General features: G+C 36.2%; 1 protein-coding gene across 2 annotated transcripts in view; it reads right to left on the bottom strand.

The window, feature by feature from the left end:
* The window catches only part of LOC134527159 (bumetanide-sensitive sodium-(potassium)-chloride cotransporter-like), a 940,416-nt gene that overhangs the window by 295,896 nt on the left and 629,159 nt on the right, over nt 1–15,361 (bottom strand). For both annotated transcript variants that reach the window (XM_063359554.1, XM_063359556.1), the window contains exon 12: nt 8,291–8,412. In XM_063359554.1, coding sequence (XP_063215624.1) covers nt 8,291–8,412 — 122 coding nt within the window. The remainder of the gene's footprint in view (nt 1–8,290; nt 8,413–15,361) is intronic.

A 15,361-nucleotide genomic window follows, 5' to 3' on the forward strand; every position in this document is an offset into this window, starting at 1 on the left:
AGCCGTCTAGGAGGAGTTCAGTGACATACACACTCACACAAGAAATATATATATAAAAACTAGCTGCACTACCCGGCTTTGCCCGGGCTGAACACCGGGTGAAATATTATCCGCGAGTTACAGAAAAATGGATAGTGATATGTCCAGTGTGTTGGACATTAAGAAATGACACATAATAACTGTTTGTGTATCTGTGACCTATGATTTTCTGTTTACCCAGGGCGATCGGTTGAAAGGTTTAGAAGTTGATGCGCTATAGCGCCATCTAGCTGCGAGTTACAAAAAAAAATGGATGATAAAAACACTTCGATGTGCCAACTTTCATGGCGATCGGTCAAACGGCGTAAGAGTTTATCGACGTCATACATACCAAAATCCAATTATATATATTCTTATATTTCGAAATTTTGGGGCTTTCACTTTTGCGAAAAGTGGATGTTCAGGACCTCGAATGGTTTGGAACACTCCATCTCGAAAGAAATAATATTTGAAATTCCTGAAATTTTCGAAATTTTGGGGCTTTGTCCCCAGAGGGGGAGGGGTGATTTTGAGGACCCTGAATGGCTGGGAAACAATAAAAATGATATTTGAAATATTTAAATTTTGGGGTTTTGACCCCTGAGGGGGGGGGGGGGGTGATGTTGAGGACCCCGAATGGCTCGTAAACACTCCAAATCGAAAAAGAATAGGTTTTTTGAAATTTTGGGAATATTTTTAATTATTGGGTCTTTGACTCCTTGTGGGTGGAGGGTAGTTTGAGGACCCCGAATGGCTCGGAAACACTCCAAATAGTAAAAAAAGTATTCTTAAATTTAAGAAATTTTTCGAAATTTTGGGGTTTTGCATTCCCCCAATCCCCTTACCAAAAATTTGTTGGAGAACACGTCTTTGGGTAAACGTTCCGCCATCCCCCGGACGCTTTAGTTAGTAATGACTTAATTTTAATACAATTCCCTCCAATTTTTCGAAATTTTGTGGCTTTCACTTTTGAGAAAAGGGGGGGGGGGGGGTGAAGGTTCAGGACCTCGAATGGTTCGGAACATTCCATCTCGAAAGAAATGATATTTGAAAATCCTGAAATTTTCGAGATTATGGGGCTTTGTGCCCAGAGGGGGAGGGGTTATTTTGAGGACCCTGAATGGCAGGGAAACACTAAAAATCGAAAGAGAATGATTTTTGAAATTTTCTAAATTTTGGGGCTTTGACCCCTGGGAATGGGGGGGGGGGGGGGATGATGTTGAAGACCCCGAATGGCTCGTTAACACTCCAAACCGAAAGAGAATAGGTTTTCGAAAGTTTGGGAAATTTTTTTATTATTGGGTCTTTGACTCCTTGTGGGGGGAGGGTAGTTTGAGGACCCCGAATGGTTCGGAAACACTCCAAATAGTAAAAAAGTATACTTAAATTTGAGAATTTTTTGAAATTTGTCGTAATTTTGGAGTTTTGCACTCCCCCCCCCCCCCCTCCCACAAAATTGGGTGCGAAGTCGACTTTGGGTAAAAGGTCCACCATGCCCCGGACACTTTAGTTCGTAATGACTTAATTTTAATACAATTTTCTCCCATTTTTCGAAATTTTGTGGCTTTCACTTTTGAGAAAAGGGAGGGGGGGGGGGGGTTGGAGGTTCAGGACCTCGAATGTTTCGGAACACTCCATCTCGAAAGAATAGATATTTGAAATTCCTAAAATTATCGAAATTTTGGGGCTTTTTGCCAAAGGGGGGCGAGGGGGTTCTAGGACACTGAATGGCTCGGAAACGCTTAAAATCGAAAGAGAAAGATTTTTTAAAAATTTTAAACTTTCGAAATTTTGGGTTTTAACCACCTGGGAGGGGGGGGAGGGGGTGATGTTGAGGACCCCGAATGGCTTGGAAACACTCCAAATCGAAAGAGATATAAAGGAAAACTTATTACCTACCTATGAATAATTTTCTAAATTAATTAATAAATAACTCTATGTTTAAGAGTTTACGTACATACATAATATTAAACTTCAAACTGTACACACCAAAAAAAAACTAAGGATGTTTGTGAAACTATTTTTTATTTGTCATAATGTTTATAACATTTGTAGGATTTGTTGATATGTAAAACTGTGGTGGCCATATTCCGCTTATCCAAAGGAGTATAGAAATTAATAGAGATATCACTCCCTGTACACACCACAAATCTTTGAATTAAGTAAACAAAACATAGTCCAAAATGAAACAAAAAGTATAAATAACAACTAATTTGTCAACAAAATTTATTCAACTGGAATGACAATGTTAACATTCACCTGAAATTTAATAGAAGTAAGTAGGTAAGAATATATATATATATATAAGAAAATAAATGAAATTAAAACATACATAAATAAAAATATCTCACACTCAACCAAACATAATGTTTAATATGAAATAAAGGAAGATGGCAATTACACGTAAATATTATAATTAATTTAAAAAAAATCTACCTACCTGAAATAGTAAAATTAAAATTTTTCAACAATATATTACATAATTGATAAATATTTCTGGTCTGCGGTCTCAGTATACCTAAGACTCTTGACGCTCAGCAGATAAATTATAAACACTAAACTAAACTCCTTGCAAATAAGAGTTATAAGTAGGTACTGTAAAAAAAATAATTTAAATTGTAATATACAAAAACGGTATTGAAAACTGAAACAAATATGGCGACACTACAAACTGTCAATATATTTATTTTTTTCTTACTCTCTACTTAGTTCCTTACAATAGCAAAACGTAACGTAATGGCTTGAAAGCTATTGCTCGGCAGACATAGAGGAAAGACACTAACAGTTTGTATATCTATGACACACGTTACATAAAATTATGATATATTTTTTAACCCGTTTAAAAATTAATTTTTTTAGACAAAAGATAGCCTATGTCCATCCCCAGGATATAATCTATCTCCTTGCCAAATTTCATTACGATCCGTTCAGCCGTTCAGCCGGGAAAAGGTAACAAACAGACAGACAGACAGACAGACAGAGTTACTTTCGCATTTATAATATTAAGTAAGGATCACGTCGTTTCCATCGTTTCGGTCTCAGGACACCACCACATTCTTCGATCTTGTCAGCGTTAGGTGCTTCATCACAGTCTATGTCTTTGTCAACAGCCTCAGAGTCACTGTAACAATCACCGTAGAAGGCATCGTCTTCACCCAGATTACCGTAAGAATTCGATGTTGATGATGTCGAAGTGTCTTCATCGTCTTCATGCTTCCGTTTTAGGAGTCTATCATTTTTACAAAGTAGGAAAGATCTACTTGAATTCGGCTGGAATATATTCTCACTTTTCACGTTAAGGATTCTTCCATTGTCTTCATTCTTCCGTAAATCATCAACCTCCTTCAATTTAAGTTCTTTGTCAAGATCGGAAGAGCCAGGAAAATTATTGTCGTAATGCAGATAACTCTTCCTTAGTCTAGTAGATTCATCGTTGTCCTCTAGCTTGTACGCAGGCTTGGCGTTACAAGTTCTGCCATGTCTTTTTAGGCTCTCTCTCCGCGTAAACGACTTGCTACATCGAACACAACTTATCATATTGCGTAGTGGATTTTTAACACAGTCATGCTTCTCGTGTTGTCTTTTATTCTTTCTCAAGATAAACTATTTGCTGCAAAACTTACACCTACAATTAAACTAAACTGATTATGCTAGCTTGTGAACTTCTCATTGTTGAGCAAAGATAGAGTTCTAGTCCAAGCCAGAATCAGTTTTTGAATTTGTTGTGATTTTTTTATTAATTTTTTATTAATTTTTTTCTGTAATTTTATGATAACAAAGAAAACTTGTGGCGGTTTTCTCCGTGTGCTTCCGATTATTCTTGTCAATATTATAGTGGTTTTCTCCGTGTGCTCCTGATTATTCTTGACAATATTATGGTGGTTTTCTCCGTGTGCTCCTGAATATACTTGTCAATATTTTGATGGTTTTCTCCGTGTGCTCCTGATTATACTTGACAATATTTTGATGGTTTTCTGCAAGTGCTTCTGGTTACAGATGAGCAATTGATCTCTTCATGAAGGATTTTTTTCATTTAATGAGTCATGTTAATTTATTTAAGGTTACATTTAATTAGTGAATTTCTGCTACTTAATCAACACTTGCAATATTTTTATCAGGTGGAAATTCAAAAAAATATCATTTCTCAGTCAAATAATAATAATCTCTGAGAAATCTAAGAAGCACTAACAGGATGGACGGACTTCCTTCTCCTTGGAGTCTAGCGAAGCCATCCTTCTTTTGCGATCGTTAGTGAGCATCCCGCATACCGCATAAAAGAACTAAATATGATTTACCTGGAAGCAACATGTGGCGACATCTGTTGTTGAAAAGCAGAACTACGTGCATAAAGTACTTTTGCATAAGATATATTGATTCTCGCTTATGAAATATAAAAAAATTATATTTAAGTTATGGATCTAATTTAAAACTCTCAATTGGTATCTGGCATTAGTCTCAGTAACTAATATATATTCCGATTTGGGATCTGACACTGTATCGAAAGAACATAGGTGTAAGTTTTGCAGCAAAGAGTTTATCTTGAGAAAGAATAAAAGACAACACGAGAAAAATTACTGTGTTAAAAATCCACTACGCAATATGATAAGTTGTGTTCGATGTAGCAAGTCGTTTACGCGGAGAGAGAGCCTAAAAAGACATGGCAGAACTTGTAACGCCAAGCCTGCGTACAAGCTAGAGGACAACGATGAATCTACTAGACTAAGGAAGAGTGATCTGCATTACGACAATAATTTTCCTGGCTCTTCCGATCTTGACAAAGAACTTAAATTGAAGGAGGTTGATGATTTACGGAAGAATGAAGACAATGGAAGAATCCTTAACGTGAAAAGTGAGAATATATTCCAGCCGAATTCAAGTAGATCTTTCCTACTTTGTAAAAATGATGGACTCCTAAAACGGAAGCATGAAGAGATGAAGACACTTCGACATCATCAACATCGAATTCTTACGGTAATCTGGATGAAGACAATGCCTTCTACGGTGATTGTTACAGTGACTCTGAGGCTGTTGACAAAGACATAGACTGTAATGAAGCACCTAACGCTGTCAAGATCGAAGAATGTGGTGGTGTCCTGAGACCGAAACGATGGAAACGACGTGATATATTAAATAAAACTGATCAAGCTGGTGATGATCACTGTCTCAAAAATGAAAGTTACCCTGAGGTTGGTGGTAAAACAGAAGACACCAGAGATCATAATATTTATTATAAACGTGCAAGGAAAATGGTGGTAGAAGAGAATAATTACACATCATGGAAAGATCCAAACATATAGGTTGACCGGCTAAAACTTCTACATGGTTCGCTTTGTGCAGGAAACTATTCGTGCATCAAAGAAATATCCTTCATACTCAAAGAACTAAGGGAAGCTGGCTACATACAATAATGGCTTGTTTTACTTGCATTTGTATAATTTAAAGAAATGAAATAAATAATTTAAATTATAAAAATTTAATGTTTTTATTTCTTGTATTCTGATTTCTAACTAAGACTTAGTTCTCGTAACTTGTGCTTCCTTTTTGCCTTTTTGTTGATGGTGCTTCCAAAATGTGCTTCCTTTTTGATTATGGTGCTTCCAAATGTGCTGCCTTTTTGTTGATGGTGCTTCCAATTGTGCTTCCTTTTTGATTATGGTGCTTCTAAATGTGCTGCCTTTTTGTTGATAGTGCATACAATTGTGCTTCCTTTTTTGATGGTGCTTCCAAATGTGCTGCCTTTTTGATTATGGTGCTTCCAATTGTGCTTCCTTTTTTGATGGTGCTTCCAAATGTGCTGCCTTTTTGTTGATGGTGCTTCCAAATGTGCTTCCTTTTTGTTAATGGTGGTGCCTTTTTGATTGGATTCTTGGTCCTCTTGCAAGCGTAAAAAACATGGTCCGTTGGTTAAATTGAATATAATTAGTTGACGAGGAAGGTCGTGAGGTTCGGAAATGACTAGCCTATACGTCTGATATTGTTTATGAGCCGGTCTCATGGTCCGGAGACACTTGGCCTGTATGTACGGCCTTGTACATGTACGATTTATAGGTTATTCAGATTATCGGAAAATTAGACTTTCATGTAAGGCATAGCGGTACTGTATTTAATTCGATGGTCAGGTATATTGTCTTGAATTGTTTTTTGTAAAGTGAATGATTTTAAATTCCACAAAAGGTAATGGAAAATAAAATATTACATATATTTAATATTTAGTTACACCTGTCACTGGTCAAGATTCGAACCGAAGATAGGAATCCATCAATTCAATATGTTAATTAATGAGTGATTTATTTAATGAATTTTGGATTTTTTCCCAAATTTCTAGCTAAATAGTTACATGAATCCAAGATGATGACCAAATTTCAAGATAGTGGGCACCTCAGTAGTAATAAATGATTACTGCACTCTAGCGGGTAAGAATTAAACTAACATGGCGTCAGCACACTCTAGCCGACGATACCATGATGATGGCTTCCAGCAACGAAGACAAGATGGCGGATGTGACGTCATGTTACCTTACGATATATATGCTATTAACAAAGTGGTGGGGGCCAGTCTGCCTGCACCCACTGTGGGGGAAGGATCGGCCGCCATTTTTATTTTATTGACCTCACCGGGTTCGAACCGAGGACTCCGAGCTCCGTGTCGTAGATTTATGTTTTTTTAAATTTTATTAATTGAATTTTTTTATAATTTTTAAAAAAAAATTATTAAAATCGGATAATAAATAAAGATTTTAAAGATGGTGACCGTAACGATAATTGCAACGGTGACGTCATAATCCATGATGACGTCAGAGGCTTATCGTAGGCTGTAGACATAGATGCTGAAGCCTACATATGGACATTTCTAGCTGCTGGTATTTTTAAGGAATAAAACGGGAAATTTTCCCCCGAAACGGGAATTTTTCCCTCGAATACGGTAATTTTCAATTTATCAAAATTTTTGAGATTTTTTGTCGTAATTTTTTTTCCACAGAAATGTAAATTTTGGCGATTTTTGAGGAATTTTGGGCAATTTTGACAACTTTTGAGGTTCAAATTCAAGGTCTAGGTCACAACCATCCAAGATGGCCGCCGTGACGTCACAATCCAATATGGCGGAAAACACCACAGACACCACAGCCAGAAGCCAGCGCTCGGAGGCACCAAACTATACTATTTTAATTGTATCATTCTTACACCCGAAAGATCCTTTGTGGCTAAGATCGCAGAGGCGTCACGCTTCTGTGGCGACGATCGTGGGTTTGAGCCCAGCCTCACCACCTTCAGCCTCCCTGTTCCAGGTTTATGGTCACTGAGCCTGTTACTGTGGCTTGAAGCTCACAGAATGGATATTCTCTCACCTAAACCTCTAAGTTTAATCACGTTATGCAATTTAATCATTTACGCCCTCATTATTTTTGGTAAAAGAAATCGTGAGTTTAGTATGCGAATAAATACGGCAACTACTATTTACTTTATCTCATTCTATTCAACAAATATATTTAACAAAACCAGTTTGATTGAAAATATTGAAAATTATATTATAGTTTCTGTCATCTGAGATACTCCAAATAATTTTTTTTTGTGCTGCATAATTATACTAAAGTATTTCCATTTTATTTAAAATCATATTAAACACGATAAAGAAATGTGACATGAGGAATATTATATAAACTTGCTTTATTTTTATACTGTGTCAAAAATGAATTTTGTAATTTAATTTTAAGTTTGATGGAACCTTGTTTGTAATGAGTTTTGTAGTAAATTAATATCGTTTTCATTTCACTTGTCACAAAAGCTTCCTGTAAAATATAAAATAATGTTTGTTATCTGGGAGTTCTTGAACTGCTTACATTCAAAGAAAAAAACACAAACTATTAAATGTTACATCATTATGAGTATAAAATTTTAGCTTCCATACTATTTCAACAAAATTCTATGAAATAAAACCCTTTATGAAGGAACCAAAACCATTTTTATATATAACACAACTTATATTAAACCGAACCAGTCTCCGAATGCTAAGCGTAACCCGGGTTAATTTAAACAAAAACGCCAATTTCCTGAAACCTCCAAAAATAAACTAAATTTTAAATAAATGAAAATACTACGATACTTGCAAATGGCAGGTTTTTATACATGGAAATAATCTACCACTTCGATTTCTAATCATTTGATTATGATTGATGGAATTGGCCACTTCCAGATCCTGAATTGATCCAACACTACCTACTAGCAAACAAAACCTTGATTTTACAGCACACTAATATTTATTTGACATTATGTACCTTGAACGCTGGTCTCCAGCCTGGGCTCTTGGAAATAGATGCGTGGAATACTGAAAAATTGATGAGTGCATATGCAGCAAGAAAGAAATTGGACAGAAGTGGAGCAATGGAGTTCAACTGCGCTGAAATAAAACAAACATGAAACTGAATCAGTTTTGAAATGAGTTTTGAATGCGTAGACATAAAGGAATGAAAATATTTTTAGAATATTTTAATGAGTCATATTTAGTAAAGTGAGTTTCACAGCACTGTTTGCCGTAGATGCATTTAATAACAGTTAGACACCTATATAAGTCTACCATCGATCCACGAAGGTTGCTCTCCTTTTAGGACCATATCTGAAATACAGCTTCATGCTCCTAAACGCAACACTACAATGAGCGGTGTGAATAAAACGACAATTTTTCCTGAAGCAATTACTTATTAGTTTTAGCAATTGTTTGAAATTGAGCAATTAAATAATTTCTTACGCTAAAAAAAAAAAAAAAAAAAAGAAAAAAAAAATCTTAACTACGCCCACTGCGTCAAGAAATTCTCAAGCAGAGGAGTGGTAAAGCAGTTCCTTCAGAATATTACTAGCAACCCGCCCCGGCTTCGCACGGGTGCAATGCTGATATTAAAGATCTAAGCATACATAGGGACAGACAGACAGCGGGAAGCGACTTTGTTTTATACTGTGTAGTGATAATTCCAGCAAGTGCTTATCTTTTGTTTGTTTCACTTAAGACAAGAGAGTTCCCACCCCTTCATACACCACGTACCAGTTGTGCCCGTTTTCGTAATATTTATTGTTAAAATTAATTTTTAATATGAATAAATAGTAAATGTTTATACATTAATAAAGGGATACTAAATAATATATGATATATTAATCAATTAATGATCCTAATTTTAAAAATAATTGGTAATATATTTGAAACTGGCATGACCAATAAAATCCTAATTTAATTGAAAAGCGAAAAAAATATATATTATATATACACAATAAATTTTATATACACAAAATGTTTGAGATTCAGTGCAGACACGAAAGAAGGTTCGTTACAGAAACTATTACACGGGAAATTTATAAATAAAAATGAAAAACCAACAATTTATTATATTTATTTAATTTTCATTGTTAATAATAAGAATAAAAATATATTTGTGTGTAATATTAAACCTGCAATTGTACGTTTGTGTGAAATTTACAATTTCAAAAAGTTTCATAAACTGTATGGAAAGTTTGTTAACATACAATTGGTAAACTCTGTAAGTATGTAAATTGTGTCGTGTCAGTTTGTGTGTGTACTTACACATGCGGGCATGTGAAAAATGAGCATGTGCACTGGCGTGTTTAAATATGTAGCCTTTATGCTTACAGGTACATGCATGTGCGCTCGCGAGCATGAGCGTGTGGGCATGAACCAAGTATGCACACCCGCACTTAGAGTACAACATGTTGTACGTACACTCGTAAACGAGCTCACGTGGGCTCACCTGCGCGCCTACAGGATCAATCTTACAATTTATTGTATCTATCTTTTTAGTTTTTTCATTATATTATTAATTTTACACTTAGAAGGAATAAAATAGAGAGTAACTGGGAGTTTTCCCGTATATTTAAATGTAGTTAGTAATCTATAACTGAGATCATATTTTGAAAATCAGGGATCTCCAAAAGAATTTAGAAACTTCCATACTATGTCATTACGACATAGCATACCGTGGGCTAGTGGGCTCCTCCAAACTTAACAGTTCTTAGCATTTGGCACATTTCTTAGCTTACAATACTCTTTGCAAAGTGCACGTTCATGAACATCTCCAAGCTGCAGCTAACTCTTAAATAAAGCATGCCCTGCCCCAAACATTTAAACAAACCTTCTTGGCTTTATCACAACGTTTATAAGCAAATGCTCCATGCTAGCAGCTTCGTATTTTATTCACTGAAATTGAAACAATTGCTTCAAAATATCCGTTTTTAGGAAACAGCTTTGTTTACTCACTGCGTAAAGGAAATCCTTTAAATTATTCATTCTACTCCTTGAAAGACATGTTTTGCAGCTGTAACGTTTCCGCCCGCAACGCTCTTCCATCCCGACATAGTCTCTAGTTAACCCCTGATGGAATACTGCCAGTCATACTCGGAAGCTTCGCCAGTTGTCTGCCTCTCCGGTACGGTCGCACAGAGCCACACGTAACCGGGAGCTCGTGCCGGCGCGCGAGTGTTAGCGATCCTTCTGGTTAGTCCAAGTCAGTTAGAGCTGCTGGGTATGCATCCCCCTCTGCAGGCCCACACCATGCCTAAGTAATATACAGGCCTGCCATATCCACGTACTTTTTTTTTATAGTTCTGCGCAGATACGTCACGTTGAGATACTGCAGACGATATTGGTTCTAATCTAGCACGGGTTTCAATGGTAGTTTAATAATATGAAATGATAAATGCTGAGTTGTGTGTAATATGGTTACCCAGTTGACAGTAAACGAATAAAGTGGATTAATTTCTTTTAAAAAATGTAACGGGGCAGTGATCAGTGTATTCGCGCAAAGAAAGAATCATTTTAACAAAATATAAGTATGGTTTAATGGATTTTAAAATTAATTTTTTTTACAACATATGTTGAAAAAACGATTTTCTATTTGTGTGCGCCTAGGCTCAAACAGTTGAGCAAAATTTTCTTTAATTGTTTTTTCTATTGGTTCTCTAAACTATATACTTGTTACGAATGTAGGATACAGATACAAATGAACTGTTATTATTATTGGTTGTTGCTGTTCATTTAGCCACAAAAATAATCTTATATTGCCACATTAATTTACACGAATTAACAAATTCACAGTTAAATAAAATTTTAAGTTTCTGTAATATTCTTTTGATACTAATAGCTAAAAAGAGTGGCATATAAATTTTAAATTTTAATCTTCATACTGAAAATAGTTTTTATTTTAATGTTTAGGTATATATTTAGGTAATTATCTGTAAAAAAATTAAATAAATAATTGAAAATGGTATTTTAGAGTTTTTTTCCGTGATATTTGATGATTCTGTAAATTGGCATTTAGATATTTCAAGTAGTTTACCATTTTATTGGATTTCTAGATTACGTTAGGTTGGCTACAATATTATAAAAAAAATTTAAATTTTGGTTAGATTTGGTTAGCTGTACCTACTTAAAATACTGGGAGATCGTACGAATGGCTGGTTGGATTATGATAGTCTTATTTCAAACACTTAAAAATAGTATGGTTGTTTGGTTATGTTAGGCAATCTGAATATAAAATACTATCAATAGGTGTAAATTGTTGGTTGGTTTTTGTTTAGCAACATTAAAGATATTAACATACTTTAATAAGGATACATAGTACTAAATAAAATCCTTTTTATAGACAATTTTAATACGTATTCATTGACGATTGGCACCCTTAAAGGTATTAGCAAACTTTTAACTGGATTCAATACTATAAATGTATAGTTTTATTTTAGCCAAACTTGTATGTATTTTTACTAAATATGTAAATAATTTACCAAGATATGTGTTTTACTAAAAAAAATCTGAGCTGTATTGAGGTTCTTGGTAACTTAATTTCTAGTGCTCCTGCACTTAATTGTTTTTCGCTTTAATTTTATTCATTCAAGTAGTATTAATTTAATTTTTTTTTGGTTTAATGTGTTACTTTTATAATTTGAATACATTTTATTTATTTCTAATTCAATTTTGAAACAATAGTTAGATGAACGAGGGACATACGTGCTCAGACTGTTAGTGTTCCTGTTTTTTGTTGCGCGAGGTGGTCGGTAGCACCGGGGGGAGCGCCGAAGCGAGGAACGATTGGGGGAAGCCTTCTTTTCACAGGCGAGAGAGCCACACCCGAAGTTCATGCTCGCTTTCCGTATCTTTAATGTAACTATCCTAACCAAATCAACCGTCCAAAATGTTTTAAAGTATTTATAATGTAGCTAACCTAACCTAATTGACCATTAGTATCCTTTTATCAACACCACCATATTTATTTACAATGAATAAAAAAAAAACCGAAGATGCACGATCGGGAGTTTGGCTCCTCGTCTGTGAAAAGAAGGCTTCCCAACGACTGGTGGAAGAGATTCGGGACTAAAGGCGATGGGCCGGTGACGAAGGAAGTGGTACAGCTGGTACGAGACACCATCATGGCGCGAGAGAGAATAATGAAGCAAGCGAACGAGCGCTGAGTTGGCTGCTCGGCACGACGATAGCATGCATCTACGACGGAGACAGCTGCACCCAGCTGCCGACTACTGCAGAGAGCTTATTACACCGCGCCAAGTAGTAAATTATTTGATCCAGCCCTTATGGGTAATATGGACTTGGGAATATGTAATATATGTACCAAACCACCCCCGGGAAGTTATTGGAGAACTTAATGCGGTAAAGTGAGATAGTGGTTACTACTAAGTTAAGTGGATTTTCCCGGAGTAGCTACGACGCAGAAACAGCCCCGGCCTATTTGACAGTGTGACAGTACTTCATTCAGATGGGAATGATTGGCTCACTTACACTTGCTGCCAGACTGGTCGGTTGTTGAAGCGTCTTGAACATTTACATAACTGCATTGATTAAACAATGTTTTCGAGAGCGAGTATTAGGCAGATAAGTTACAACAAGCAGCATATTAGCTTGGGTGGTAATTATCTCTTTTGTTTGCTGAGAAATATAAATGCATTTTTTTCAGGAGCTAAATGTTCCTGCGGGAGTTATGCGCAAGTTGATGCAGGAATTTGCAGTGATAAATGGATTATGGCCGATGTCGTTCTGGGTGAAACAAACTAACATTTTCAGGTTTTAGTAAGGAGCAAGGACAGTGATATAATTTATGTGGATGTTTTGATATTTTCGTAAAAAGTACTAAATAATATAAAACAGAGTACATACACTGGGTTTTGGTTATTACATCATTTGTAATTTCTTGTAATTTATTTTTTTATTAGTGTTTATGGCATCTAAGATTTTACATTACATATTTAAGCTTAAGTAATCTATTCTGTAATGAAGGTAATACATATTGTTATTTAGTTAGGGTATTATATATTTTTTTGCTCAGCTGGACATTAAATAAAATAAGCACTGAATCTAATCTGGTTCATGAAAATGTAGGTAGAATTTTTGGTGTTGCTACCTTATGGTGGAATATATTCCAAGTTGTGTTTATATTACTTTGAGACAAAAAAAAAGTTATTGTTGATGCAAACAAGATTTTTATTTCCAAAGCAACTCAATTGCCATTACTTTTTCCTGATTTTGTAGCTTTAACTCTTGTTAAATCATCGGCAGCAGGGATAAGGTATGTTTTGCAGAAATTGTTACTGTTGGGACACTGTTATCATATTTATATTAAATACCCGGCCGATGGCAGGAATTTTGGTGTTAGCAGAGCTCGGAGAAGGGAGACCAATACTGCAATATTAAAATTTGTGTAAACTCAAATGCTGTAGTCTATTTGAAACCTTGGTTGGACAGAGGAAGAGAATACCCCAGATAAAAAAAAAAAATATTTGGATATAAGTGAGGCAATTATACTGATTATAGTTAAACATGTATCTTATAATTTAGTTTAATGGAAATCAATTTGTCATAAATATCAAAATTTGTTGATAATCACAATTTCAACAAAATGTAAGCACTTGTTAACGTACAGTTTCCCATACCAACTAAACAAAGTATCTCCACAGTGTCATCACAAATTGTTAGACAGGGTCTAATATAGATGCGCAAATGTACACCCTTATAGTTTCTCGATGGGCCCACACAAGGGCAGACGCAGACCCAGACGAAGCAGTCGAAGGAGGAGCTTACTAGAAGTGTGTCGTGACGCCGCTCTCTTGACCGTCACCTGTCTACATGCTGTCATGCTGCCAGAATCCACAACTGTCTACGATGTTGGACTTAGCCGCACTTTGGGGTTGGAGATGCTTCACTTATGTTTGAGCTCAGACTTGGTGCAAGTGCAGGCTAGGAAGGGAGCGGTAATCAATAGAGCGTCCGTGCAGCAGCGAACTAAGGTATCTCGCTCAACGACCAGTATATTCAATTCGCCCTGCGAGTTGTGACTTCCTGAGCGAGTAAGATGCAGAAACTCGTACATCAGAATTGGATAGTGCTATGTGCATAGAAGACAGCCAGGTATATGAAAAGACTCTTCGTTGATGTGATTTATTTTACTCGCCGAGCGAGTGATGGGGTAGCGAGCAAACGAAGATAATTGGTGCAATAGGGGCCTATGTACTAAAACAGCAGCAGTAATCTGGTGATAAGGCAGGCTGATCAAAGGCAAGTTGGTTCAGGGCAGTATTAGGAAACATTTATTACCAACGAACTGTGTGAGGTGACTAATGGGCAGGATTTATTATGTCGTATCCACGATATTGGAGCTGTGTTCGTTAACATGCTACGTCATGGAAGTAAGACGTCTTTGAACCAGTGTGCCAAGGTGGAGTCAAGGTGCGCTTGCTGTGGAGTCACGAAGGGAGGCCAGTCCTTCGTCCGAGTGGTAGAGACTTCCTGTTAGCAGTCTGTGCCAGCGAAGTTCGGGTCGAGCACTGTTGGGATCGGAGAGTGTTACTTGTTGGGCGACGGGTCACAGGAAAATGACTCGCCGCAGCCCAGGATTAGACGTCATCTTGAGGACTCTGAGGCAAGTGAACATCTTGAAAAGTCAGTGGCTTCAGAGGGGGATTATACGTTGTTGTGGTCGGTGCAATATGTATGCCTATTTTTAGTCCAAGTAATGAGTCACTTGGATAATAGAGCAAAGTAATATTCTTTTTTGTGTCTCTATATTATAGTTGTATGTTATTAGCGTTTAACTTTCTGTATTAGAGACAGGTAATGGCAGAGCTGTTTCATTTGCAAAGTTGCCAGTGGGAAGTAGTAACAATTATTATAGTGGATCCTAAGAGTAATTGATATTTAAGTCATCTTATATATTATTTCTCTAGCCTGTTTTTCTGTCTCTTCGCGAGATCTTCCTTATTCCTTTATCAAACTTCATGATTTACCCGTCATTTTAAAGCTTATCGTGATGGCTAATGACGAAATATAAGCCCACGCTCTA

This window comes from Bacillus rossius, chromosome 1 (genome assembly GCF_032445375.1).
Source record: "Bacillus rossius redtenbacheri isolate Brsri chromosome 1, Brsri_v3, whole genome shotgun sequence".
Lineage (NCBI taxonomy): Eukaryota > Metazoa > Arthropoda > Insecta > Phasmatodea > Bacillidae > Bacillus > Bacillus rossius.